Source organism: Salvelinus alpinus, chromosome 14, assembly GCF_045679555.1.
Source record: "Salvelinus alpinus chromosome 14, SLU_Salpinus.1, whole genome shotgun sequence".
Classification (NCBI taxonomy): Eukaryota; Metazoa; Chordata; class Actinopteri; order Salmoniformes; family Salmonidae; genus Salvelinus; species Salvelinus alpinus.
In genome coordinates, this window is record NC_092099.1 from 7,231,925 (window position 1) to 7,257,450 (window position 25,526).

The 25,526-nt window shown below is 41.4% G+C and overlaps 2 protein-coding genes across 3 annotated transcripts; both read left to right on the forward strand.

The window, feature by feature from the left end:
- Positions 1-1,128: 1,128 nt before the first annotated feature.
- Positions 1,129-4,980, forward strand: acod1 (aconitate decarboxylase 1). Of its 2 annotated transcripts, none has more exons than XM_071340257.1 (5): positions 1,129-1,176; positions 1,429-1,590; positions 2,042-2,131; positions 3,034-3,233; positions 3,528-4,980. In XM_071340257.1, the coding sequence occupies exons 1-5, from the start codon at positions 1,153-1,155 to the stop codon at positions 4,489-4,491; spliced, it is 1,440 nt and encodes a 479-aa protein (XP_071196358.1). In that variant the 5' UTR covers positions 1,129-1,152; the 3' UTR covers positions 4,492-4,980. The 2 variants fall into 2 exon arrangements, with proteins under 2 accessions (XP_071196358.1, XP_071196357.1); XM_071340256.1 differs by lacking the exon at positions 1,129-1,176 and adding an exon at positions 1,273-1,317.
- Positions 4,981-7,819: 2,839 nt separating this feature from the next.
- On the forward strand, positions 7,820-13,653 carry cln5 (CLN5 intracellular trafficking protein). The gene is made up of 4 exons (XM_071341982.1): positions 7,820-8,010; positions 8,271-8,445; positions 10,675-10,900; positions 11,580-13,653. Exons 1-4 carry the CDS (start codon positions 7,907-7,909, stop codon positions 12,065-12,067), a joined length of 993 nt encoding a protein of 330 aa, XP_071198083.1. The 5' UTR covers positions 7,820-7,906; the 3' UTR covers positions 12,068-13,653.
- The last annotated feature ends 11,873 nt before the right edge of the window (positions 13,654-25,526 follow it).

A 25,526-nucleotide genomic window follows, 5' to 3' on the forward strand; every position in this document is an offset into this window, starting at 1 on the left:
TAAGAGACTGGCATCAAAAAACACATATCATGTAGCCTATATCAAGTATGTGTTATTTGATGTGGTGTCTTTTTAGGCATTCCAAGGGGGAATCTGAACACACGCATGCAAGCTCTTGTGTCTAGGATTCTGCAGTGGTTTTAGTCAATGTGCTTATAGCTCACATTGTAGCTTTGTTTCATTTCCATATCCATTGAACCAAATGGGGGAATTCCTGGATTTACAAATTACAGAGTCAGCGTCAAATGTCCAGTGTGTGTGGGGTCTCATAAAAACTGAAGTTGTGAAACGCAGTGGCATGCTTTAGTTCCTCAAGTCTGTTTATTAGAATCACTGTGAACTCTGATCTTTTTCTCATGACCCTAGTAGTAGTCATGTGAAATGGCTGGAATAAAATTGATTAAAGCTTTCCTAGAATACTATAATACTAAACAATAACGCATTAGTACTTTTTTTCTGCATGGATAGTCTAATCCTTGTCTTCAAATCATCTGGTTCAGTCACTATACCCAGAGCTGAGCATTACGCTCTGCCACCTCTGGTTGCTTGGCATTTCCAACTCCCAATTCCCGCTCATCCCAGTCAAAGCTCTTCTCTGTCCTGGTACCCCAATGGTGGAACAAGCTCCCCCATGACAACCATCAGACTCTCCCCATCTTCCTGAAAATGTTTGAATCCCCCCCCCACTCACACTTATATTTTCTTTATAGCACTCATTTTTCTAATAGCAGCTTTTTAAAATGTTTTTTTTAAACTTGCAATGACTGTAATATGTGGTTGTTTTACATACCTTAGTAGGATGCACCAACTAAGTCGCTTGGATGAGAGCATATACTAAATGACATGACAATCATAAAGAACTGAGGACAATGCACATGACAATACTCAAATATAAACACATAGACAATACAACACATTAGGACAAGACCATAAAAGGAATGAAATGTGGTACTAGCAATCAAAAAAGACAAGTAGAAGTAAAACTGTCTTTGGTTGTTATGAAAGTTCCCACACCTCAGTAAGCATGCCTTGGTTAGGCCATTCTGGAAAGTTTGTAAACCAGCATTGAGAAAGGCGTCCTCTTATGATATAAAAGGGATCCCTGGTCATGTACACAGCCAAAAGGAGACAAGGGATAGTAGGGGCGGCACAATGCTACGCAAGGTTTCCCATCATGTCAGTGTTACACTAACAACTTTTAGTTTACTTTGTTTGGCACAAGATTCTGCAAGACAAAGGCATATTTGCAAAGTGGATCTCATGCTAGTAGTTAGATAGACAAAATTGATGTTACTTCACTTGTGTTCTTTGCCTACAGTGAGAATAACTACTATTGCTATAAGGGCTCCATGCTATCCCCATTGATTTCAGTTGGAATTGACTGCTGTCGGGGTAGCAATAAAACGTGAACTCCTCTGTCTCTTCCAGAGTGTCACAGAGAGTTTTGGAGCGGCCATCTCCAGCCTCAACGCAGTTCACCTGACAGATACTGTGATCCGCAGGAGTAAGAGGATGATGCTGGACACGTTGGGAGTGGGGCTCTTGGGGACCAGTACAGCGGTCTTCAGCAAGGCTCTCCAGTACAGCCAGGTAAACTATATATAAGTACTGTACTTCACAACAGACAGGAAACAGGCAAGCAGCAGTGTATATGGCTGTGCTTGTGGCATTTCTGCGTGTAAACAGCAATATATGGCTGTAAACTTTGATATCAATCTTGGCATATACTGTACAGTATGGTCATATTTTTACACCAAAATATGTTTCTGATTGTATATACTTTTTATTTTCAATTGTTTACATGTTTATAGTTATGTATGCCATATGCCATTGCCCCTACAGTTATTTTTCAACATTTATTGTTGAAAAACGATATCCTGAGTTAACAATGATAATGTACGAGATATTTTTAGCACATTTGTGATATTTAGACCCCAAAAAAATGAAATCTAAAATAGGGACTTATATGGTTGACTAGAGGCAGGTTACTAATCGGTCCACCCTCAGAGTTTCTGATGCTGTTGATGGTGTATGATCCTAGTTCTTCAAATCAGTGGAGAGGAGCAGTGTGTGGGGAGGATCTGGGATGACACTGCCACCCCAGTATGCTGCCTTCGTCAATGGCATAGCGGTAAGACATCTCACATACAGTGCACCCCCATATACTTATCAAGTGATTTATCTTTCAATGTTCCTCTTAATGTCATTATATTCCTATTCAAATCCCTCCCTTTGTCCTTATTTTTCTCTGTGGTAAATGTTGACATTTTAATTGAGATTTGATTGATGCATTATACTCTGAAATGTTAATATTTATAAGATGTTAATATTAATAAGAGAATGCATTTTATTCAGGACTCAGTTTTATCACAATTCCCCCTGTATGTTTCACTTCCTCAAGTTGTTAGTGACCTAATACTTGGGTCGGTTACTTTCTAAATGTAATCCAGTTACAGAACCTGTCCAAAATTGTGATCAGTAACGTAATTTTGGGATTACCCAAACTCAGTAACGTAATCTGATTATTTTTAGTTACCTTGGATTACTTTCCCCTTAAGAGGCATTAGAAGAAGACAAAAAGGATCAATCAAACGCACTTGGTGTGTCATCATAGTGGTCTCTGACTTGTGATCAGACTAGTTGGAACAAACTTAAACTTGCGCCTTTTTAAAGGCTGAATTGAATGTCTTTGGTAAACAGAAAAGTGTCATACTGTATTTTTTTCTCGCAAACATCCTATCTGCATTTAATAAGTAATCCAAGAAGTAATCATCTAGTTTCTCAAAAGTATCTGTAATCCTGAACTGGGTTGTGTTCAATAGAGCAAACCGTGGTAGCACATTTTGTATGGCCAAATTTGAACATTTTGTTCACTTCTGGAGCCTGTTCAGGAGGGTGCAATGTCACAGAACATTCAGACAGAAATGCATTTAGTATCAGATATGCGTGTCTGTCATGTAGAATAGGTCATCGTATCAGCTCTATTCTATTTATATCTTAACGTTTCACCTCTCTGAATGTACCTCGCCTCAGGTGCACTCTATGGACTTTGATGATACGTGGCACCCTGCAACCCACCCCTCTGGGGGGGTGCTCCCTGCCCTCCTGGCCCTGGCAGAGACTCTGCCCACCCAGCCATCTGGCCTGGACCTGCTGCTGGCCTTCAACGTAGGCATCGAGGTGCAGGGGCGACTCATGAGGTTCTCCAAGGAGGCCCACAATATACCTAGAAGGTATAAATGAGAATGCCAATAAATGTGTGGATTTGCATGCATGCAATTTGTTTTTATTGTTTGTACAAAATATGTTGGCAGTTTGTTTTGTACTGCCAATATAATTACTGTATATTTGTAGTCACAAGTGCTTATTCAAATCATATTTGTGAGTAGAGATATACAGTACATGCATTGTACAGGATGTATTTGACACACATTAGCTATTGCACTCAAAACTAAAATACCACATTTCTGGTGAGCTTCTAATTCCAATCTTCCCCCAGTGCTAAACTTTTGATTCTTCTCTCCCAGGTTCCACCCTCCTGCTGTTGTGGGAGTGATGGGCAGTGCAGCAGCTTCAGCTAAGCTCCTAGCCCTCTCCCCAGCCCAGTGTGTCCACTCTCTGGCTATCGCTGCCTCCTCCGCGGGGGCCCCCATGGCCAATGCAGCTACCCAGACCAAACCCCTCCACACTGGCAATGCCGCCCGCAGAGGCCTGGAGGCCGCCAAGCTCGCCCTGCTGGGGCTGGAGGGAAGTCAGGCCATCCTGGATCTCGAGTCCGGCTTCGGGGTCTTCTACTCAGACTATAGTCCCTCGGAGCTCCCTGGGACTAATGATGGTTGTGGTAGTGGGTTTCGATGGGTTTTGGAGGAGCAGGATGTGGCCATCAAGCGCTTCCCGGCCCACCTGGGAATGCACTGGGTGGTGGATGCCGCATTGGCAGTCCGGGCTAAGCTTGGAGCCTCCGGAAAACCTGACCTCTGTAAGGTCCAGAAGGTGGTGCTCCGAGTGCCTCCCTCCAGGTACATTGACTGCCCCTTCCCAGCCATGGAGCACCAGGCCAGGCATTCATTCCAGTTCAATGCCTGCTCAGCCCTGCTAGACAACCAGGTGTCCGTGAACTCCTTCAGCGGGCCTCAGATAGACAGGCCGGCCTTGAGGGAGCTCCTGGCCAAGGTCAGAGTCGAGAACCCCCAAGACAACCACCCCAGCTTCGACAAGATGTACTGCGAGGTGACAGTAGAGATGGAGCATGGGGAGAGTGTCACAGCCAGGTGTAATACCTTCTACGGCCACTGGAGGAAGCCATTGAGTCAGGAGGACTTAGTTGGGAAATTTGAGGCGAACGCCTCCACTGTGCTTAGCCAAGAAGCTGTGGAGAGGGTTGTGGACTTTATAGGGAATATAGAGAAGTGCCCGGACTGTACGGTGCTGGGGTCATATCTGCAGATGAGCAGGCCGACAACCCATCTCTTCAGAGAACACCTTGGCTAACCAAAATCCCAGCACTCTCTCAGACCCCATTTGCATTATCCCTCGTCGAACAGCCGTGACAGGATTACATTCCGAACACAGGCCTTGAATTTATTGCAATTATACCTGGTATTAAAATGCATGCACTCTGGCTGCATTGTGTTCGGATCTCACTTTTTCCTCCCATTTATGCAACTTAGTTTGTGGTCACAATTCAAGTAGTAGGCCTAAATGAAATATAGCCTATACATCACATGGTATTCTGGTGCTTTCATTGTTTTTTCAAAGGCCCATTTCCATTTTATAATGCTAGGCATGGCTGTATTTGTACAGCAGACCATCGGATACAGTATATTCACCTCCATTGGATTTTTTTTCACATTTTGTTGTGTTACAAAGTAGGATATAATTGTCCTTTTTTTTGTCACTAATCTACACAAAATAACTCATAATGTCAAAGTGAGAAGAAAATTGTATACATTTGTACAAATTAATAAAATTAATCATAAAAATGTCTTTGTCATGGCAAGCCTAAATAAGTTCGGTAGTTATAATTTGCTTAACAAATCAAATAACAACTGCAATACAGTGCTTGACTTGGGCAGGAGCTCACTGGAGCTGAGTTACAGTACCTCAAATTGTTTCCCAGCCCTGATTCCTCACATCTGCTAACTGTATAGATAAGATTATTTACTTTCTATAAAAGGAAAGAGCCAACTGTGTTCGTTGGGCTTTTCAACTCGGAACTATATGAGTGATTGTTGAAATTGCTAAATATTTCAAAATCTTACAATGAAGTTGTTGTTTGAAAGAATCTGCAGTCTCTCTTCCTATAGAATGTATACCACAGTGGATAGGCTGGACTGATTGCATTTACACTGAACTAAGATAGGAATAAAATTCAAGAAAGTCCACCTAGGTGGTCAGGTCAATCTGCTTACATTCCGAACTCAATGCACATTGTGCGCATTTAGACCTGAGATTAACATGCGTTTCTTGTTATGTGAGTACAAATGTGCATACAGTTCACAATTTTAATGCAAGGAAAAATACTATTTGATCAAGTCTCTTTCACTATTTGACCTAGAAGTCATTTCCACCATTATAAACCATAGGAAATCTTCCTACTTTGAGAGAACTTCTCATAACCATAGACATCTACAATACAGCTTCACTTACTGGCACACAACACAAAAGAGAAGCTTTGGCCATGTTTGAAAATTAACCCTCATTCCTTCCTTATTAAGGTCATCACTGATCTGACATGACTTGTTTCTGAAAGCAAACGTTCCCCTATCCAGACATGTTACATCAGCGATTATGAACACAAGGAAGGGCAGAGAATCACTATTGAGCCTCAATTTTGACGCTGCAGTGTCTGAATCAGGCGAATTTGAGCACATCCTGCTGTATCATGGCTCCGATGCGTTGAAAATCTCCTGGAGCAGGGCCTTGCACATGAAGGTGCTGGTGGTGACAAGTTTATTCTTCTTGTCCACATGGGTCTATGGAGTGATTTCAGTGCCAACAGAAATGGTATTTATAATTTTGAATACGTGTTAGGATATTGAATTTTATCATTTGAATTCAATATTTTTTTATTTGTAATGCACAAATTGAATCATTATTATGATTTGAAACTGAATTGAATGAATATTGCATTCAGTTTTGAAATTACATTTCAATTTAATTCAATATTCAAATTCAATAATTATATATTTAATTTCAATATGGTAGATATTGCATTAATTTTCTGTGTATCAAGTTTACCAAAGTTTCATATATTCAATTTCTCAGATGCATTCAGATTCAGTTTTCAAATTCAGGTTCTAAATTCTGGTTCTAAATTCAGAACAATGTAAACTAACTCATTTCCAGCCAATCGCAAAGTAAAACAGGCTACCACCTGACCTCATTAATGGCCGTTGCGACAGTAGTGATTACTGAGCAGTCATATTAACTAACTCTTCTAAGAAAGGAGTCGTAGCCAGGGGAAAATGGCGTCCCTTGAGAGGGCAAGAACAATATGTATGTCAGGAGAAGTGCAATATTATTATAAGGAGACGTGTACTAGGAGTACGGAGGAGGAATGGAGGGAAAAAGAGGCAGAGGAGGTCGAAGAGAGAGAGGGAGGAAGAGGGTGAGCTTGAATCGGTAAAAAATGTCAGAAAAAACATATATGGTTTGTTAAAGAAGAAGGATAGAAAGTGTAAGCAGAGTGAGCTGTATGCCGTATTGAAGACAGGAGGAGAAATGGAAGTGAGTGAGAGCAAAGTATCGGAGGTCGTATGTGTGGTGAAATTCTCGGAGGCCGAGGGTCAGGATAAAGATGTGATGTGATGGTAGGAGTGACATTTTTGTAAAAAGTGGACCCTTGCCTTTTGGCTGATCCATTTGTGGTTTCAGAGTGTGTGAAAAAGGAGTTGGGTGCTGTAGAATCGGTGAAGGTAACCCAAAGTGGTCTTGAGATAATTGTTTGTGTTTCTGCTGGTCAGAGGGTGCAGGTGCTCTGTGTTAAACGAATAGGGACAAGAGATGTGAATTGTTTTGCTCTCAAGAAAAGGGCACAATTGAAAGGAGTCATTATTGGGGTAGAGAAAATGTGAAAGTTGACCAACTGAAGGGGGAAGATTCCCAGTGTTTGTGATGCTCTTCGTTTGGTGAGTCGTTGTCTGTTCTTTTGAGTTTTGAGTCTTTGCCCGACAAAGTGGATGTTAGGGTATATTCTGTAAGTTATCCCGTACAAGCTTTTGTGCCAAATACAGTATGCTGTTACAGGTGTTAAGCTCATGGACATGTGGCAGCAGTGTGTAGGATAGAGGTTACTAGGTGTGAGAAGTGTGTAGAAGGGCCTGAGACAAAGTAATGTGTAGCATTGGGGTGTCATGTGTTAATTGTAGGGATGCTCATGGGGCTGGGGTTTAGAAATGTCTGGTGCGAGTGAGGCAGGTTGAGGTTTCCAGGGTTAGAGTAGTGCAGAAGTTGTCATATTCTGAGGCAGTGAAGAAAGTAGAGGAAAATGGGTCAAGGGGGAGGGATCCTGAGAGGAGTGGTGTGTATAGTAGAGTTGTACCAGTACAGAGGGATAGGCCAACAAGTGATATATGTTTCAGAAAGATTGGAATTTTAGCATTTATAGCAATGGTTGTCAACTGTTCTGCAGGGATGGAACGTAAGTCACAGACAATTGAGGTTGTGGTGGCACCTGCAGAGATGTATTTGGGTGTTCGAGACCTGACGTCAGAAGAGTTACAGGGTGTGTTAAGTAGTTTTTTCAAGCAAAGTATACTCCAGTCTAGTAGGTGGCGGCAATGCAACATTTATTGAATGCCAAACGCCGATAAACCTCATCGAAGAAGACGAAGAAGAAGCCCGCACCACGGAAGTACGCGGGAAATGTCTGCTTGTCTTCTGCGGTTAAAATAAGTGTCTTGAGATGAGACCAACGGTGGTTTTAACGTGTTCAGTCCTATTTTACTATCTGGAGATTGTACATTCCCGAGGTGTCCATGGAAAGCAAGAATGGCCGATTCCTTACAGGTAGTTATGGCAAATGTTCAATTCTAAGAGGTTAAATAAAGTAAGACGGCTGCTGCTATCCATGTTTAGCCAAAGTTGAGCTGTTTTCGACAACATGTCATGTGATACCTGTCTAGCTAAGAAAAAGTTTTTCAAGCCCTGTCAGTGTAGGTAGATGAAAGGGGTTAGTTACAATAATCTTTGGTGTAGACCTATATTTTCTAAACATTAACTAGCTACCAATCCAACCCTCTGTCACAAACTGTAATTGACATTGACAGGCGATTTGATTATCGACCCGCTGCGGACTCGTACTGTGAAGCCATGTTCCCCTTCTGCCCCACCGGCGACAGGGATGGTCGGATCCCCTACATGAATAACTGGGATGTCATCTCGCTATTTCGAATGCAAGCTCCAGTGTGGGAGTTTAAATATGGATCATTGCTGGGGAAAATGGTAAGTAGTGTGTTTCGTTTTTTTGGGGAAGTTGCACAGCTGTCATGGTGTGTGTGTGTGTGTGACACACACCAGGGTTTCTGTTAGCTGGTAATAGACGCTTTAAAAAAAATATATATATATTTTTTTACAAATAAATACAATTGGCATTGTCCAATTTGTTCAGGACAAAAAAAGAAAATGCTAAATAATGCTTTTTAGCATATTCATTGATACATAACAGTTGATGGAAATACACTTAACAAAAATATAAACTCAACATGTAAAGTGCTGGTCCCATGAGTAGAAATAAAAGATCACAGAAGGGTTCCATGTGCACAAGCTTATTTCTCATTTTGTGCACAAATTAATTTACATCCCTGTTAGTGAGCATTTCTCCTTAGCCAAGATAATCCCCTCACCTGACAGGTGTGGCATATCAATAAGATGATTAAACAGCATGATCATTACACAGGTGCACCTTGTGGTGGGGACAATAAAAGGCCACTATAAAATGTCCAGTCTTGTCACAACACAATACCACAGATGTATAACGTTTGAGGGAGCGTTCATTTGGCATGTTGACTTCAGGAATGTCCACCAGCGCTGTTGCCAGAGAATTTAATGTTCATTTCTCTACCATAAGCCGTCTCCGTTGTTTTAGAGAATTTGGCAGTCCAACCGGCCTCACAACCGCAGACAACGTGTCACCATGCAGGCTCAGGACCTCCACATTCGACTTCTTCACCTGACCAATAGAATAGGTAAACTTTTCTACTATGGGGGATAGTAGATTGACATAGGCTCATAGGCGGCATGTACATAAGGCTAGGGGAAGCTTTCCCTAAGTAAATTGTGAAAATTATAGCTTACTCCTGTTTATACAGAAATAAATGAAACCATTCAAAATAGGCTACTATTTTACGAGGATTGATCATTAGCTTCCCTTAGCCTTAAAAGAATAAATTATAATTGTGGATTTAAAAAAAAATCGCATTGCCTTCAGTCGGAAGGAAAGGCAGCAATTGCGCATGGGCGGCAAATACAAGTTGTCGAGTTGCAACTGTCAGTGAAAAGTAGAGGCCCAGCCAGGCATATTGCAATACTTCTAATTTGTATCGCAGGAAAACATACAGTAGTTTGGAAAGCAAATGGTTATTACTGTAACGAGAAGACAATGAAAATACTCATGTCATTTTGTTATAAAAATGCAACCTATTTGAGCGAACAAAAGTAGGCCTATGGCCTATCTTATTGGCACCAGCGGAGAGCATTGGCCATAACCCCGGTGAGTGCACATATACACTTCATCATTGTTGGGTCAGTGCCGTTTAAGTTTGTTTTTGGACAATCATTTTCTTCTCCAGTTTAGTTGGATGTCATTCTATTTGTGTATCCCCTTCTTGTAGGCCTATTATATGGACGATGTCGTTTTTAAAGATCTTTTTGTCAGAGTAGGCTACCCTGTAATTTGTCCTATTAACAAAATATTCTGCAAATGTCTCCAGTCATATAAAGTGTAGTAGAGTTGTGTGTGTATATAATGGGTTTTCCTGTGCTCAGCCACCCAGGCCTCAGCCATGCATTGAATGGTCTTTTTTTGCAAACAGTGAGTGATTGTTAGGCTAAATTATGACTATCTACTCATCACATTACCAATAGTAGGCTATCTTGCATAACTCTGCAGATGCATGGAATGCTTTGTAAATGTGTATGTTTGTTGAAAATGTTCTTCCCCAAACTTGAAACTCACACACCGACTATGCATAGGCTCGTGATTTTGCTTTTCATTACTAATCTTGTTGGCTGACTTGATGTTCTGTTAAGATTATTTGACCTTTATTTAACTAGGCAAGTCAGTTATGAACAAATTCTTGTTTTCAATGACAGCCTACTGGGGAACAGTGGGTTTACTGCCTTGTTCAGGGGCAGAAAGACATATTTTTACGTTATCGAATCCCCGAGCTGACCTTGCAACCTTTCAGTTACTAGTCCAACGCCCTAACCACTAGGCTACCTGCCGCCCCAATTACCATCATCTAAATGTGATTTCTGTCATTCTGGGCACCGTTGGGTGGACGCCCTAATCAGGTTACACACCCAATGCATATGGGTCCAGTAAATTTCTCATGTCTGGTCATTTTAAATGTCTGCCACTACATTTTGTATAACAGAAACCCTAATGCGCACACACACAGATTCCTGGTGCATTACAAATCTCTGTAACTGATTTGATTCTCTCACTCCTAGCATATCATGCATGATGCCATTGGGTTCAGCAGTGCTGAAACGGGGAGAAACTACACCATGGAGTGGTATGAACTCTTCCAGCTGGGCAACTGCACCTTCCCTCACCTGAGACGTGAGACTAACAACCCCTTCTGGTGCAACCAGGGCGCTGCATGCTTCTTTGAGGGGATTGATGACGTCCACTGGTCTGAGAATGGCACCTTGGAGAAAGTGGGAGCGATCTCAGGTAACAAGACTGAGCAGGCCAAGGGCAATGTGAAATCTGGTAGTATTGTCTTTTAGATCTTTTGGCAGCCTGGTTGATCCATTAGGATCGGCAGGTAGCCTAGTGGTTAAAGAGCGGCTAGTAGCCTAATGGTTAAGAGCGTTGGACTTGTAACCGAAAGGTCGCTGGTTCTAATCGCCGAGTCGACTAGGTGAAAAATCTATCGATGTGCCCTGAGATTAACCCTAATTGCTATGTGAGTGTCTGCTAAATGTAAAAATGAGGATGTGGAGGGTGATGCACTTAACTTTGTTTAATAACTAGGCCTATCATCACTACTATGCTCTGCTGAAGACCAGACTGACGATAAAGTCAACAAATAACTCCTCAATGGGGTTGGAATGTTAGGTGTAACCATCACCATATTGATTCCTTTAGATCTGCAATCACTGAAGGGGTAGGGCTTGTGGTTGCATTCAGACTGAGACAATCTCTTTAGAAATGTTTTTCTATAGTGAGCTTGTGGTTCAAAACACTCCTTTACAGGGCTTAATGAAAAACACTGGTGTGATACCTGTTGCCCATCGTGAACACATGGATTATAGGTGAATGCAGCATGATTAACTTATTGCGCATGTTAGAGTTTTGCAAACCCAAACTCCCCTCTGGTATGATAAATAACGATTACTGTCTCTCCTAGGTGGCCAGTTCAACGAGATGGCCTTGTGGGTCCAGGGCGACAACCAGACTGGGATTTATTATGAGACGTGGACGGTCCGCTCAGACCCCGGCCCCAACGCCACCGTGTGGTTTGACTCCTACGACTGCTCCCAGTTCGTCCATCGCACCTACAGGTATCTTACTCAGCAGGGAGCCAAGCTGTCCAGCCGATCCCAGACCAACTACACTAAGATCTATCTGTACAGTGGGGAGCCGACCTACTTGGGGGACGATGATTCTATCTTCCGGGAGCCTTCTGCGAAGACCCTGGCCGACGACATCCGCAAGTTCTATCACCCTTTCCGACCTCACCAGTCGTACATGGACTTTGTCCTCAGTCTCGCGGAGGCTTATCAGAAGGTGGTAGAGGAGAAGAGCTTCTACTTGTACTATAACTTTGAATATTGGCACTTACCCATGAAATCTCCGTATGTGCAGATCACGTACGAGGAAGTGCCTTTGCCGTAAGGCCACAATTCGTAATTGGTTTATCAGCCAAACGGCAGCCGAGCCACTTCTTTGCAATAAAGCTGAGGGATGGGGCTGGAATATGTTACCACTCAAAGTCAGACGGAGCTATGGATGGAAGGACTATCGTTAATTGAACTTGCCATTCATTGAACAGCAATTTTAACTTTGTCACATGCGCCGAATACAACAACTGTAGACCTTGATGCTTACCTAGATGCTTACTTACAAGCCCTTAACCAACAGTGCAGTTCAAGAAAGACTTAAGAAAATATTCAGCAAATAAACTAAAGTAACACAAAATAAAAATGAGGCTATATACAGGGGGTACTGGTACCGAGTCAATGTGCGGGGGTACAGGTTAGTCAATGTAATTTGTACATTGAGGTAGGGGTGAAGTGACTACGCATAGATAATAAACAGCGCGTAGCAGCAGTGTACATAACAAATGGAGGGGGGGTCAATGTAAATAGTCCGGTGGCCATTTGATTGATTGTTCAGCAGTCTTATAGCTTGGGGGTAGAAGCTGTTAACCTCTTGGCGCACGGATCCCTTTAACGGGATCATTTTCGTAAAAAAACGCTGAATTGCAGAGCGCCACAATAAAAAAAATATATATATTTTTTTATTTTCATGAAATCACAAGTGAAATATACCAAAACACAGCTTAGCTTGTTGTTAATCCACCTTTCGTGTCAGATTTTGAAAATATGCTTTACAGCGAAAGCAATCCAAGCGTTTGAGTTTATCGATCACTAGACAAAACATTACGAACAGCTAGCAGCAATGTAGATTGGTCACGAAAGTCAGAAAAGCAATAAAATGAATCACTTACCTTTGATGATCTTCGGATGTTTGCACTCACAAGACTCCCAGTTACACAATAAATGTTCCTTTTTGTTCGATAAATATTATTTTTATATCCAAAAACCTCCATTTGGTTGGTGCGTGATGTTCAGAAATCAACAGGCTCGAGCGGTCATGAAGGGCAGACAAATTCCAAATAGTATCCGTAAAGTTCGTAGAAACATGTCAAACGTTGTTTTTAACAAATAATCAATAATATTTCAACCGGACGTTAAACTATTCAATAAAAGAGAAAGAAAATGTCGAACTACAACTTTCGCACGCATGAACTAATCGAAGGACAGTCAGCTATCCACTGACGCGTTTTGATAAATCTCGCTCATTTTTCAGAATAAAAGCTTGAAACTATGTCTAAAGACTGTTCACACCCTGAGGAAGCCATAGGAAAAGGAATCTGTGGCACCTTTTTTTAGATAGACAGGTGTGTTACCTTACAAATCATGTCCAGGCAATTGAATTTACCACAGGTAGACTCCAGAAGTTGTAGAAACATCTCAAGGATGATCAATGGATGCACCGGAGCTCAATTTCGAGTGTCCTAGCAAAGGGTCTGAATACTTAAATAAGGTATTTGTTTTTTAATGTTTTTGTTTATAATACATTTCAAAGAACCTGTTTTCGCTTTGTCATTATGGGTTATTGTGTTTAGATTGATTAAATAACTGTTTTCCCCCTCAATTTCAGAATAAAGCTGTAACGGAACAAAATGTGGAAAAGTCAAAGGGTCTGAATACTTACATTTGAAGTCGAAGTTTACATACACTTAGGTTGGAGTCATTAAAACTCGTTTTTCAACTACTCCACAAATTTCTTGATAACAAACTATAGTTTTGGGAAGTCCGTTAGGACATCTATTTTGTGCATGACACAAGTAATTTTTCCAACAATTGTTTACAGACAGATTATTTCACTTATAATTCACTGTATCACAATTCCAGTGGGTTAAAAGTTTACATACACTAAGTTGACTGTGCCTTTAAACAGCTTGGAAAATTCCAGAAAATGATGTCATGGCTTTAGAAGATTCTGATAGGCTAATTTACATAATTTGAGTCAATTGGAGGTGTACCTGTTGATGTATTTCAAGGCCTACCTTCAAACTCAGTGCCTCTTTGCTTGACATCATGGGGAAATCAAAAGAAATCAGCCAAGACCTCAGAAAATAAATTGTAGACCTCCACAAGTCTGGTTCATCCTTGGGAGCAATTTCCAAACGCCTGAAGGTACCACGTTCATCTGTACAAACAATAGTACGCAAGTATAAACACCATGGGACCACGCAGCCGTCATACCGCTCAGGAAGGAGATGCGTTCTGTCTCCTAGAGATGAACTTACTTTGGTGCTAAAATTGCAAATCAATCCCAGAACAACAGCAAAGGACCTTGTGAAGATTCTGGAGGAAACGGGTACAAAAGTATCTATATCCACAATAAAACGAGTCCTATATCGACATAACCTGAAAGGCCGCTCAGCAAGGAAGAAGCCACTGCTCCAAAACCGCCATAAAAAAGCCAGACTACGGTTTGCAACTGCACATGGGGACAAAGATCATACTTTTTATAGAAATATCCTCTGGTCTGATGAAACAAAAATAGAACTGTTTGGCCATAATGACCATTATGTTTGGAGGAAAAAGGGGGATGCTTGCAAGCCGAAGAACACCATCCCAACCGTGAAGCACGGGGGTGGCAGCATCATGTTGTGGGGGTGCTTTGCTGCAGGAGGGACTGGTGCACTTCACAAAATAGATGGCATCATGAGGTAGGAAAATTATGTGGATATATTGAAGCAACATCTCAAGACATTAGTCTGGAAGTTTAAGCTTGGTTGTAAATGGGTCTTCCAAATGGACAATGGCCCCAAGCATACTTCCAAAGTTGTGGCAAAATGGCTTAAGGACAACAAAGTCAAGGCATTGGAGTTGCCATCACAAAGCCCTGACCTCAATCCTATAGAAAATGTGTGGGCAGAACTGAAAAAGTGTGTTTGAGCAAGGAGGCCTACAAACCTGACTCGGTTACAGCAGCTCTGTCAGGAGGATTGGGCCAAAATGTACCCAACTTATTGTGGGAAGCTTGTGGAAGGCTACCTGAAATGTTTGACCCAAGTTAAAAAAATGTAAAGGCAATGCTACCAAATAGTAATTGAGTGTATGTAAACTTTTGACCCACTGGGAATGTGATGAAAGAAATAAAAGCTGAAATAAATCACTCCTATTATTATTCTGACATTTCACATTCTTAAAATAAAGTGGTGATCCTAACTGACTTAAGACATGGCATTTTTACTAGGATTAAATGTCAGGAATTGTGAAAAACTGAGTTTAAATGTATTTGGCTGAGGTGCATGTAAACTTCCAACTTCAACTGTATCAAAGGCACCTGTTCACCGTCTGCCCTGGCTTGTCTCCCCCGCACCCCCCCTCTCTAGTGAGATTTTGCTCGCCTCCAGGCACTGTTAGGGCGAGTGATTCTGAACTTACAATGGCTAGCCGCATGTGAATATTTTTTTTCTTGTGCATTTTGCTATTTGCCTCGACTCCTGCATGCTTTGTTGACTAGGAACTTTCTTGTTTACCCTGACCGTGGGACACACTGTTTGTTCCCACACTCGGGACTCTGACTCTATTGGTTACACTGACTTTTGGCCCCACATCCTGTTCTAACCGGCATTGGATTTATGTTACCTGATAATTGCTGTATAATATGATCCTGTTGCCATCTAATGCACATTCAAATGTCATAAATCAGCACTGCAGAGCTCTCCCTGTCCTCTACCGTGCCTTGATTGTATTACTGTTGATGATATCCGGAAATGTTCATGTATACCCTGGCCCATCTATTGTTGGTCGCCCCAATTCTGACTTGTGCTCTGATATGTTTCACTGATTTCTGCTCTCGTAAAAGCCTGGGTTTTCTGCATGTTAACACTAGAAGCTTATTACCTAAAATTAATGAATTGAAAGTGTGGGTTCACAGCTCCAATCATTACATTACTGAGATGTGGTTAAGAGAGTGTTTTGAATACTGATGTTAACCTTTTTCAGCAAGACAGATCTTCCAAAGGTGGGGAAGTGGCAATCTTTACCTAGGATCAACTTCAGTGTTCGGTTGGCTCCACCAAGTCTGTCCCCAAACAATTTGATTTGCTGGTTTTAAGCATTAAACTTTCAAATAGCTCACCGGCCTGTACCCTACCTGCCCTAAGCTCTCTCCTGGCTTCTTACACTAAGTCTGAATTTGTCCTGCTAAGTGACCTAAACTGGAACATGCTTAAACCACCTGACCAAGTCCTAAATCAATTGGACTCCCTAAATCTTTCTCAGTATATCACCGATCCCACAAGGTATGACTCCAAACACCCAGAAAAGGCTACTCCCTTTGACGTTATCCTCACAAATAATCCTGATAGGTATCAGTCTGATGTTTTCTGTAATGACCTTAGTGATCACTGTTTTACAGCCTGTGTTCGTAATTGCTTCTCAGTGAAACGTCCTGTTCTGATTTGTCATAAACTTTAAAGAGCAAGCCTTCCTCCATGACCTGGCCTCTGTAAATTGGTATAGCTTGATGTTGTTGTTACTGACAAGAAGCACATGGCTGAGCGCTTTAATCACCACTTCAATAAGTCAGGATTCTTGTTTGACTCCGCTAATCCTAACTAATTTCCTCATCTGCTACCCTTTCTAATGCGACTAGCCCCGATGCTCCTACAGCTTTTCCCCCCTGCAGCGCAACAAAGTTTCTCCCCGCAGGTGGTCACTGAGTCCGAGGTGCTAAAGGAGCTCTTGAAACTTAACCCCAAAAAACCATCTGGGTCAGATGGTTTACACCCTTCTTTAAGGTTGCTGCCCCTATAATCGCCACGCCTATCTCTGACCTTTTTTTAACCTGTCTCTCCTCTCTGGGGAGGTTCCCTTTGCTTGGAAGGCAGCCACAGTTAGTCCCTTATTCAAAGGGGGAGATCAAGCTGATCCTAACTGTTATAGGCTTATTTCTATTTTGCCCTGTTTATCAAAAGTGTTGGTGACCGGCAGTGTCAGCCACTGCCACTGCCTGTCACCAAGGGTGTACCCCAAGGCTCAATCCTAGGCCCCCACGCTCTTCTCAATTTACATCAACAACATAGCTCTCTCATCCATTTATATGCAGATGATACAGTCTTGCACTCAACTGGCCCCTCCCTGGATTTTGTGTTAAACGCAAAGCTTTCTTAGTATCCAACAAGCTTTCTCTGCCCTTGTTCTGAACACCTCTAAAACAAAGGTCAAAGGTCATGTGGTGTAAAAATAATGCCCCTCTTCCCACAGGTGTGATTACTACCTCTGAGGGTTTAGAGCTTGAGGTAGTCACCTCATACAAGTACTTAGGAGTATGGTTAGATGGTACACTGTCCTTCTCTCTGCACATATCAAAGCTGCAGGCTAAAGTTGAATCTAGACTTGGTTTCCTCTATCGTAATTGCTCCTTTTTCACCCCAGCTGCCAAAGTAATTCTGATTCAGATGACCATCCTATCCATGCTAGATTACAGAGACGTAATTTATAGATCGGCTGTTAAGGGTGCTCTCGAGCGACTAGATGTTCTTTACCATTCGGCCATTAGATTTGCCACCAATGCTCCTTACAGGACACATCACTGCACTCTACTCCTCTGTAAACTGGTCATCTCTGTATACCTGTCGCAAGACCCACTGGTTGATGCTTATTTATAAAACCCTCTTAGGCCTCACTCCCCCCTATCTGAGATATCTACTGCAGCCCTCATCCTCCACACATTCTGTTAAAGGTCCCCAAAGAGCAGATACCTAGTCAGTTGTTCAACTGAATGCCTTCAACTGAAATGTGTCTTCCACATTTAACCCAACCCCTCAGAGGTCTGGGGAGCTACCGTAATTAACATGCATGGGGAACAGTGGGTTAATTGCCTTGCTCAGAGGCAGAACGCCAGATTTTTTTTTATTACCATGTCAGCTTGGGGATTTGATTTTGCAACCTTTCGGTCACTGTCCCAACGCTCTAACCACTAGGCTACTTGGACACATCCCTGGGTTGCTCGTCTTTTCAGTTCGCTGCAGCTAGCGACTGGAACGAGAGGCAACAAACTGGACAGTTTTATCTCAATCTCTTCATTCAAAGACTCAATCATGGACACTCTTCTTGACAGTTGTGGCTGCTTTGCATGATGTATTGTCTGTGCCCTGTTTTGTGTTGTCATGTGCTGTTGCCATGATGTGTTTTGTCCTATATTTTTAATCCCAGCCCCCATGCCTGCAGGAGGCCTTTTGGTAGGCTGTCATTCATTGTAAATAAGAATTTGTTCTTAACTGACTTGCCTAGTTAAAGTGTGTGTGTGTGTGTGTGTGAGAGAGAGAGAGAGAGAGACACACACACAAAATATAAATGCAATATGTTTAATGAGCTGAAATAAAACAAAATCCCAGAAATATCATATGCACAAAAAGCTTATTTCTCTTATTCTGTGCATCCTTGTTAGTGAGTGTTTTTTCCTTTGGCAAGATAATTCATCCAACCAAGCCATGAGGCATATCAAGAAGCTGATTTAAACTGCATGATCATTACACAGGTGCCTGGGACAAAGTGTGCGGTTTGGTCACACAACACAATTGCCATGTTGACTGCAGGAATATCCACCAGAGCTGTTGCCAGGAAATTCAATGTTAGTTTCACTGCCCTTGTTGTTTTAGAGAACTTGGCAGTATGTCCAGCAGGCTTCACAACCGCAGTCCTCGTAACCACCCCAGCCCAGGACCTCCACATCTGTGCTCATTGTCCTCACCAGGGTCTTGATATGCAGTTGGGCGTCGTAACCGACTTCAGCCCGCAAATGCTCACCTTAGATGGCCACTGGCATGCTGAAGAAGAGTGCACTTCACGGATGAATCCCAGTATTCTTGTTATTGGTATTTTATTAAGATCCCCATTAGATGTTGCAGCAGCTACTCTTCCTGGGGTCCACACAAAACATGAACCAGAATGACAATACAGAACATCAACTCAAGGACAGAACTACATAAATGTTTTAAAAAGGGACACGTAGCCTATTCATACACAAACTATTTAGGTGTGCTGTTTATTTGAGCAATAAGGGCTCTATATAATACTGTACTCTTCCTTGAATTTGGGGAATTTGAAAAGACCCCTGGTGGTGTGTGTGTCAGCTGACAATGCAAACAATTTGGGATTTTCAACACACATGTTTCTTATAAAAAGAAGTGATGCAGTCAGTCTCTCCTCAACTCTTAGCCAAGAGAGACTGGCATGCATGGTATTTATATCAGCCCTCTGATTGCAATTAAGATCAAAACGTGCCGCTCTGTTCTGGGCCAGCTGCAGCTTAACTAGGTCTTCCCTTGCAACACTGGACAATAATCAAGATTAGACAAAACTAGAGCCTGCAAAACTTGATTTTTTGGAGTGTGGTGTCAAAAAAGCAGAGCATCTCTTTATTACGGCCAGACCTCTCCCCATCTTTACAACCATTGAATCTATATGTTTTGACCATGACCGTTTACAACCTTAAGTAACGCCAAGTAATTTTGTCTCAACTTGTTCAACAGCCACACCATTCATTACCAGACTCAGCTGAGGTCTAGAACTTAAGGGATGATTTGTACCAAATACAATGCTCTTAGTTTTAGAACCGTTCAGGACCAGTTTATTACTGGCCACCCATTCTAAAACAGACTGCAATTCTTTGTTAAGGGTTTCGGTGACTTCATTAGCTGTGGTTGTTGATGCGTATATGGTTGACTCATCAGCAAACATGGACACACATACTTTGTTTAATGCCAGTGGCAGGTCATTGGTAAAAAGAGTAGAGGCCTAGAAAGCTGCCCTGCGGTACACCACACTTAACATGTTTAACATTACATTTACATTTAAGTCATTTAGCAGACGCTCTTATCCAGAGCGACTTACAAATTGGTGCATTCACCTTATGATATCCAGTGGAACAGCCACTTTACAATAGTGCATCTAACTCTTTTAAGGGGGAGGGGGGGGTTAGAAGGATTACTTTATCCTATCCTAGGTATTCCTTAAAGAGAAGCTTCCATTAAAGAAACCCCTTTGAGTTCTATTAGATAGATACAGTTGAAGTCGGAAGTTTACATACACCTTAGCCAAATACATTTAAACTGTTTTTCACAATTCCTGATTTAATGCTCATAAAAATTCCCTGTCTTAGGTCAGTTAGGATCACTACTTTATTTTAAGAATGTGAAATGTCAGAATAATAGTAGAGAGAATTATGTATTTCAGATTTTATTTCTTTCATCACATTCCCAGTGGGTCAGAAGTTTACATACACTCAATTACTATTTGGTAGCTGTAATATTCATATGTGTAAACATACTGAATTGTAATTGGATGCATTTTACCGCCATATCATACTGTGCTATGATTGGTTAAGACCACCCAAATGGTTAGGTCATGGTCAGTTTGATCCTGGTTGGCGATACGTGAACATGCCAGTTATAGCTAGCTAATAAAGAGCTACGTTGAGAAATATCCTGTAGTACTGCATTTTATTATTTTGTACAAAGTGTGTAAAACAAGACAGTAGCATTGCCTTAAATTTTTTAAACTTGGGTCAAACTTTTCGGGTAGCCTTCCACAAGCTTCCCACAATAAGCTGGGTGAATTTTGGCCCATTCTTCCTGACAGAGCTGTTGTAACTGAGTCAGGTTTGTAGGGCTCCTTGCTCGCACACGCTTTTTCAGTTCTGCCCACAAATATTCTATAGGATTGAGGTCAGGGCTTTGTGATGGCCACTCCAATACCTTGACTTTGTTGTCCTTAAGCCATTTTGCCACAACTTTGGAAGTATGCTTGGGGGTCATTGACCATTTGGAAGACCCATTTACGACCAAGCTTTAACTTCCTGACTGATGTCTTGAGTTGTTGCTTCAATATATCCACGTAATTTTCCTGCCTCATGATGCCATCTATTTTGTGAAGTGCACCAGTCCCTCCTGCAGCAAAGCACCCCACAACATGATGCTGCCACCACCGTGCTTCACGGTTGGGATGGTGTTCTTCAGCTTGCAAGCATCCCCCTTTTCCCTCCAAACATAACGATGGTCATTATGGCCAAACAGTTATATTTTTTGTTTAATCAGACCAGAGGACATTTCTCCAAAAAGTACAATCTTTGTCCCCATGTGCAGTTGTAGACTTGTGGTCTACAATTTTTTTCTGAGGTCTTGGCTGATTTCTTTTGATTTCCCCATGATGTCAAGCAAAGAGGCACTGAGTTTGAAGGTAGGCCTTGAAATACATCCACAGGTACACCTCCAATTGACTCAAATTATGTCAATTAGCCTATCAGAAGCTTCTAAAGCCATGACGGAATTTTCCAAGCTGTTTAAAGGCACAGTCAACTTAGTGTATGTAAACTTCTGACCCACTGGAATTGTGATACAGTGAATTATAAGTGAAATAATCTATCTGTAAACAATTGTTGGAAAAATTACTTGTTTCATGCACAAAGTAAATGTCCTATCCGACTTGCCAAAACCTATAGTTTGTTAACGAGAAATTTGTGGAGTGGTTGAAACACTTATGTTGGAGTCATTAAAACGAGTTTATGTAAACTTCCGACTTTAACTGTATACACCTGTCAGCAACGGGTGTGGCTGAAATAGACATCCACTAATTTGAATGGGTGTCCACATACTTTTGTGGGGGTAAACCATGGCCGAATGTTGACACATCGCAACATCTGGATCTGGCTAACCAGCGCCATGGTATGGGGTAAACTGTTGCTAGCATAGCTAAATACCTTGATTAGAAGCCTTTTGTGCCGTTTTGGTTGCTCTGATTACATAAAACTAAACATCAGTCAATGTGTTACAATTTCTGTTCGTTTTAGTTACACTTACGTTGGAGTCATTAAAACTCGTTCATGTTAACGTCCGACTTCAAATGTAGCCCTGAATCCACGATATGGCAGTGGTTGAAAAGCCATAACACACGTTTTCTCAACAGGTTACGGTCAATAATATCAAAATCTGCACTGAAATCTAACAGTATAGCTCGCACCATCTTATCAATTTCTTTCATCCAATCATCAGTCGTTTGTGTCAGTGCAGTACATGTTGAGTATGACAGCTTGTTTGGCGTCGTGTGGGCGAGCGGTTTGTTGATGTCAACCTTGTGAACAGAGTGCCCCATGGTGGGGTTATGGTATGGGCAAGCATGAGCTACAGGCAATGAACACAATTGCATTTTATCAATGGAAATTTGAATGCACAGAGATACCGTGATGAGATACTGAAGCCCATTGTCGTGCCATTCATCCGCCGACATCACCTCATGTTTCAGCATGATAATGCATGGCCCCATGTCGCAAGGATCTGAACACAATTCTTGGAAACTGAAAATGTCCCAGTTCTTCCATGGCCTGCATTCTTTCCATTGAACATGTTTGAGATGATCTGGATTGGCGTGTACGACAGCCTGTTCCAGTTCCCGCCAATATCCAGCAACTTTGCACAGCCATTGAAGAGGATTGGGAACACAGGACACAGTCAACAGCCTGATCAACTCTATGCGAAGGGGATGTGCTGCATGAGGCAAATGGTCACACCAGATACTGACTTGGTTTCTGATCTACACCACTTTTAAAAGGTATCTGTGACCAACAGATGCATATCTGTTTTCCCAATCATGTAAAATCCATAGATTAGTGCCTAATTTATTTCAATTGGCTGATTTTTTTATGAACTGTGACTCAGGAAAATCTTTTAAATTGTTGCATTTATTTTTGTTCAGTGTATATACTGTCAGTTTTCGGTACACCACCTTGTTCACGAAAACGGATCGCTCCTACAGACAGTCACGTGACCGTGGCTTGCTATATAAAAGTAAGCAGACAGGCACTGAGGCATTCAGTTACTGTTCGATTGAATGTTAGAATGGGCAAAACAAGTCACCTAAGCAACTTTGAGTGTGGTATGACCGTCAGTGTCAGGCGTGCCGGATCCAGTATTTCAGAAACGGCTTCCATTCTAGCCTTTTTCCAATCTGCAGCAACTGTGATGCCATCGCGTCAGCATGGACCAACATCTCTGTGGAATATTTCTGACACCTTGTAGAATGCCACGAATAATTCAGGGTGTTCTAGAGGCAAATGGGGTTCCGACCCGGTACTAGATGGGTGTACCTAATAAAAACTGTGTATATATACTAAATGTATATATGTCCGCGATGGGTGTAAATCACGCTGGGAGCCACTTGCTGATTTGACAGCTCCAACCCAGTTACACCTCTGACATTGCCTAAATACAAATAATGAAGCAGTTGTCAGTTATTGTTTAAGGCGGATCGGATTGAATCGAGCCCTTAGCGGTCTGAAAAATATCTTCGTATTCCTATGCAACTGCAGTATTATATGAAACGCATTCCCTAAAAATGCTTTTGTATTCTACCTATGAAAAATGCTGTCTTTATATATAAAATAAAAGACTGACTACTTAACATTTTTTTTACCTAGCTAACTTTGTTCACACTTGTTTGCCGTATTTGATGTAGTAATACATTGATGGCATGAGTGCATTTTAACAGACGAAGGCAAGAAGCCATGTACATTCATTTTTTTTCTTTTTTCAAGATCACATTTCCAAATAATTCGATTTTTATTTCCAGACAAGTGAAATGGTAGATGCATGCCAAATGTGAATTGAATTTCAGCAATCAAGAATAGGAGAGGAAGGAAGCCAATTCAGAGAGATCTACCCAGACCAAAAAAAAAAGAAAGTATTTACAGAAGAGAATGTCAGCAACTGTTACTTGTATCCAATGTACAATAGTATATTGTATACAAGAAACGGTTGCAGTGACATTTTCTTCTGTAAATACTTTTTTAACCTGAAGATATGTAGCTATAGACCCATTAACGATGCTGCTAATCAACATTATCGCCTTCAATGATCTAAGAAGCCAATGCTAGTAATGTGCATTGTGCCATATTAGTTTCTCCTCAACCTGTACTAGAACATATTACAGTTACTTCCTACACAAACAATACAATGCATTTTAGTTGATGTCGTTTATTGTATGGTTAGACAAAGGTTCTAGAGCACTTGTATGGAAAAGAAGTCTATACACACAGAGTAATGAGTTTCAGGATTTTAGGAATGAAGCACTTTATCTACACTGAACAAAATTATAAACGCAACATGTATATAAAAATATAAACGCAAGTGTTGGTCCCATGTTTCATGAGCTGAAACAAAAAATCCCAGAAAATGTTCCATACTCACAAAACGCTTTTCTCTCAAATGTGTTTACATCCTGTTAGTGAGCATTTCTCCTTTGCCAAGATAATCCATCCACCTGACAGGTGTGGCATATCAAAAAGCTGATTAAACAGCATGATCATTACACAGGTGCACTGTATGCTGTGGACAATAAAAGGGCCACTCTAAAATGTGCAGTTGTCACACAATGCCACAGATGTCTCAAATTGAGGGAGTGTGCAATTGGCATGCTGACTAGGAATGTCCACCAGAGCTGTTGCTAGATAATTTCATGTTCATTTCAATATCATAAGCCGCCTACAACGTTGTTTTAGAGAATTTGGCAGTACGTCCAACTGGCCTCAAAACCGCTGCCCACATGTAACCACCCCTGCCCAGTCATGTGAAATCCATAGATTTAGGGCCTAATGAACTTATTTCAATTGACTGATTTCCTTAAATGAACTGTAACTCAGTAAAATCTTGGAAATTGTTGCATGTTGCGTTTATATTTTTGATCAGTATACTTCCCAGAGTCAAGATGAACTTGCAGATACCATATTTGTGTCACTGCAGAAGTTTGCTAGTGGGGAAGTTAATGAATGGCTTCATTGCCAAGATCCCAAAGTATCCCTTTAAAATCATGACTCGTGCTACCAGACCCTTCTGAGAGAGGCAGACAAATTTACACCAAAACCCTTTGATGCTCCGCATTCAACGAACTCTGCTAACTGTACACATTGAGGGATGCTTTCTCAGACAGAGATTAAAACTAGTCATGGACTACAAAGCATGCTAAAAAAAAAATCTGCTTAATCTGTGCCTGTAAAACTGACCCATAATATAGAACAAACCATTTAATAAATTACATGGAATCCATCTAGCAAAGGATAACTCTCGCATATACAGTTAGAAGTTTACATACACCTTAGCCAAATACATTTAAACTCAGTTTTTCACAATTCCTGACATTTAATCCGAGTAAAAATCCCCTGTTTTAGGTCAGTTAGGATCACCACTTTATTTTAAGAATGTGAAATGTCAGAATAATAGTACAGAATTATTTAATTCAGCTTGTATTTCTTTCATCACATTCCCAGTGGATCAGAAGTGTACATACACTCAATTAGTATTTGGTAGCATTGACTTTGTTGTCCTTAAGCCATTTTTGCCACAACTTTGGAAGTATGCTTAGGGTCATTGTCCATTTGGAAGACCCATTTACGACCAAGCCTTAAACTTCCTGACTGATGTCTTGAGATGTTGCTTCAATATATCCACATAATTTTCCTGCCTCATGATGCCATCTATTTTGTGAAGTGCACCAGT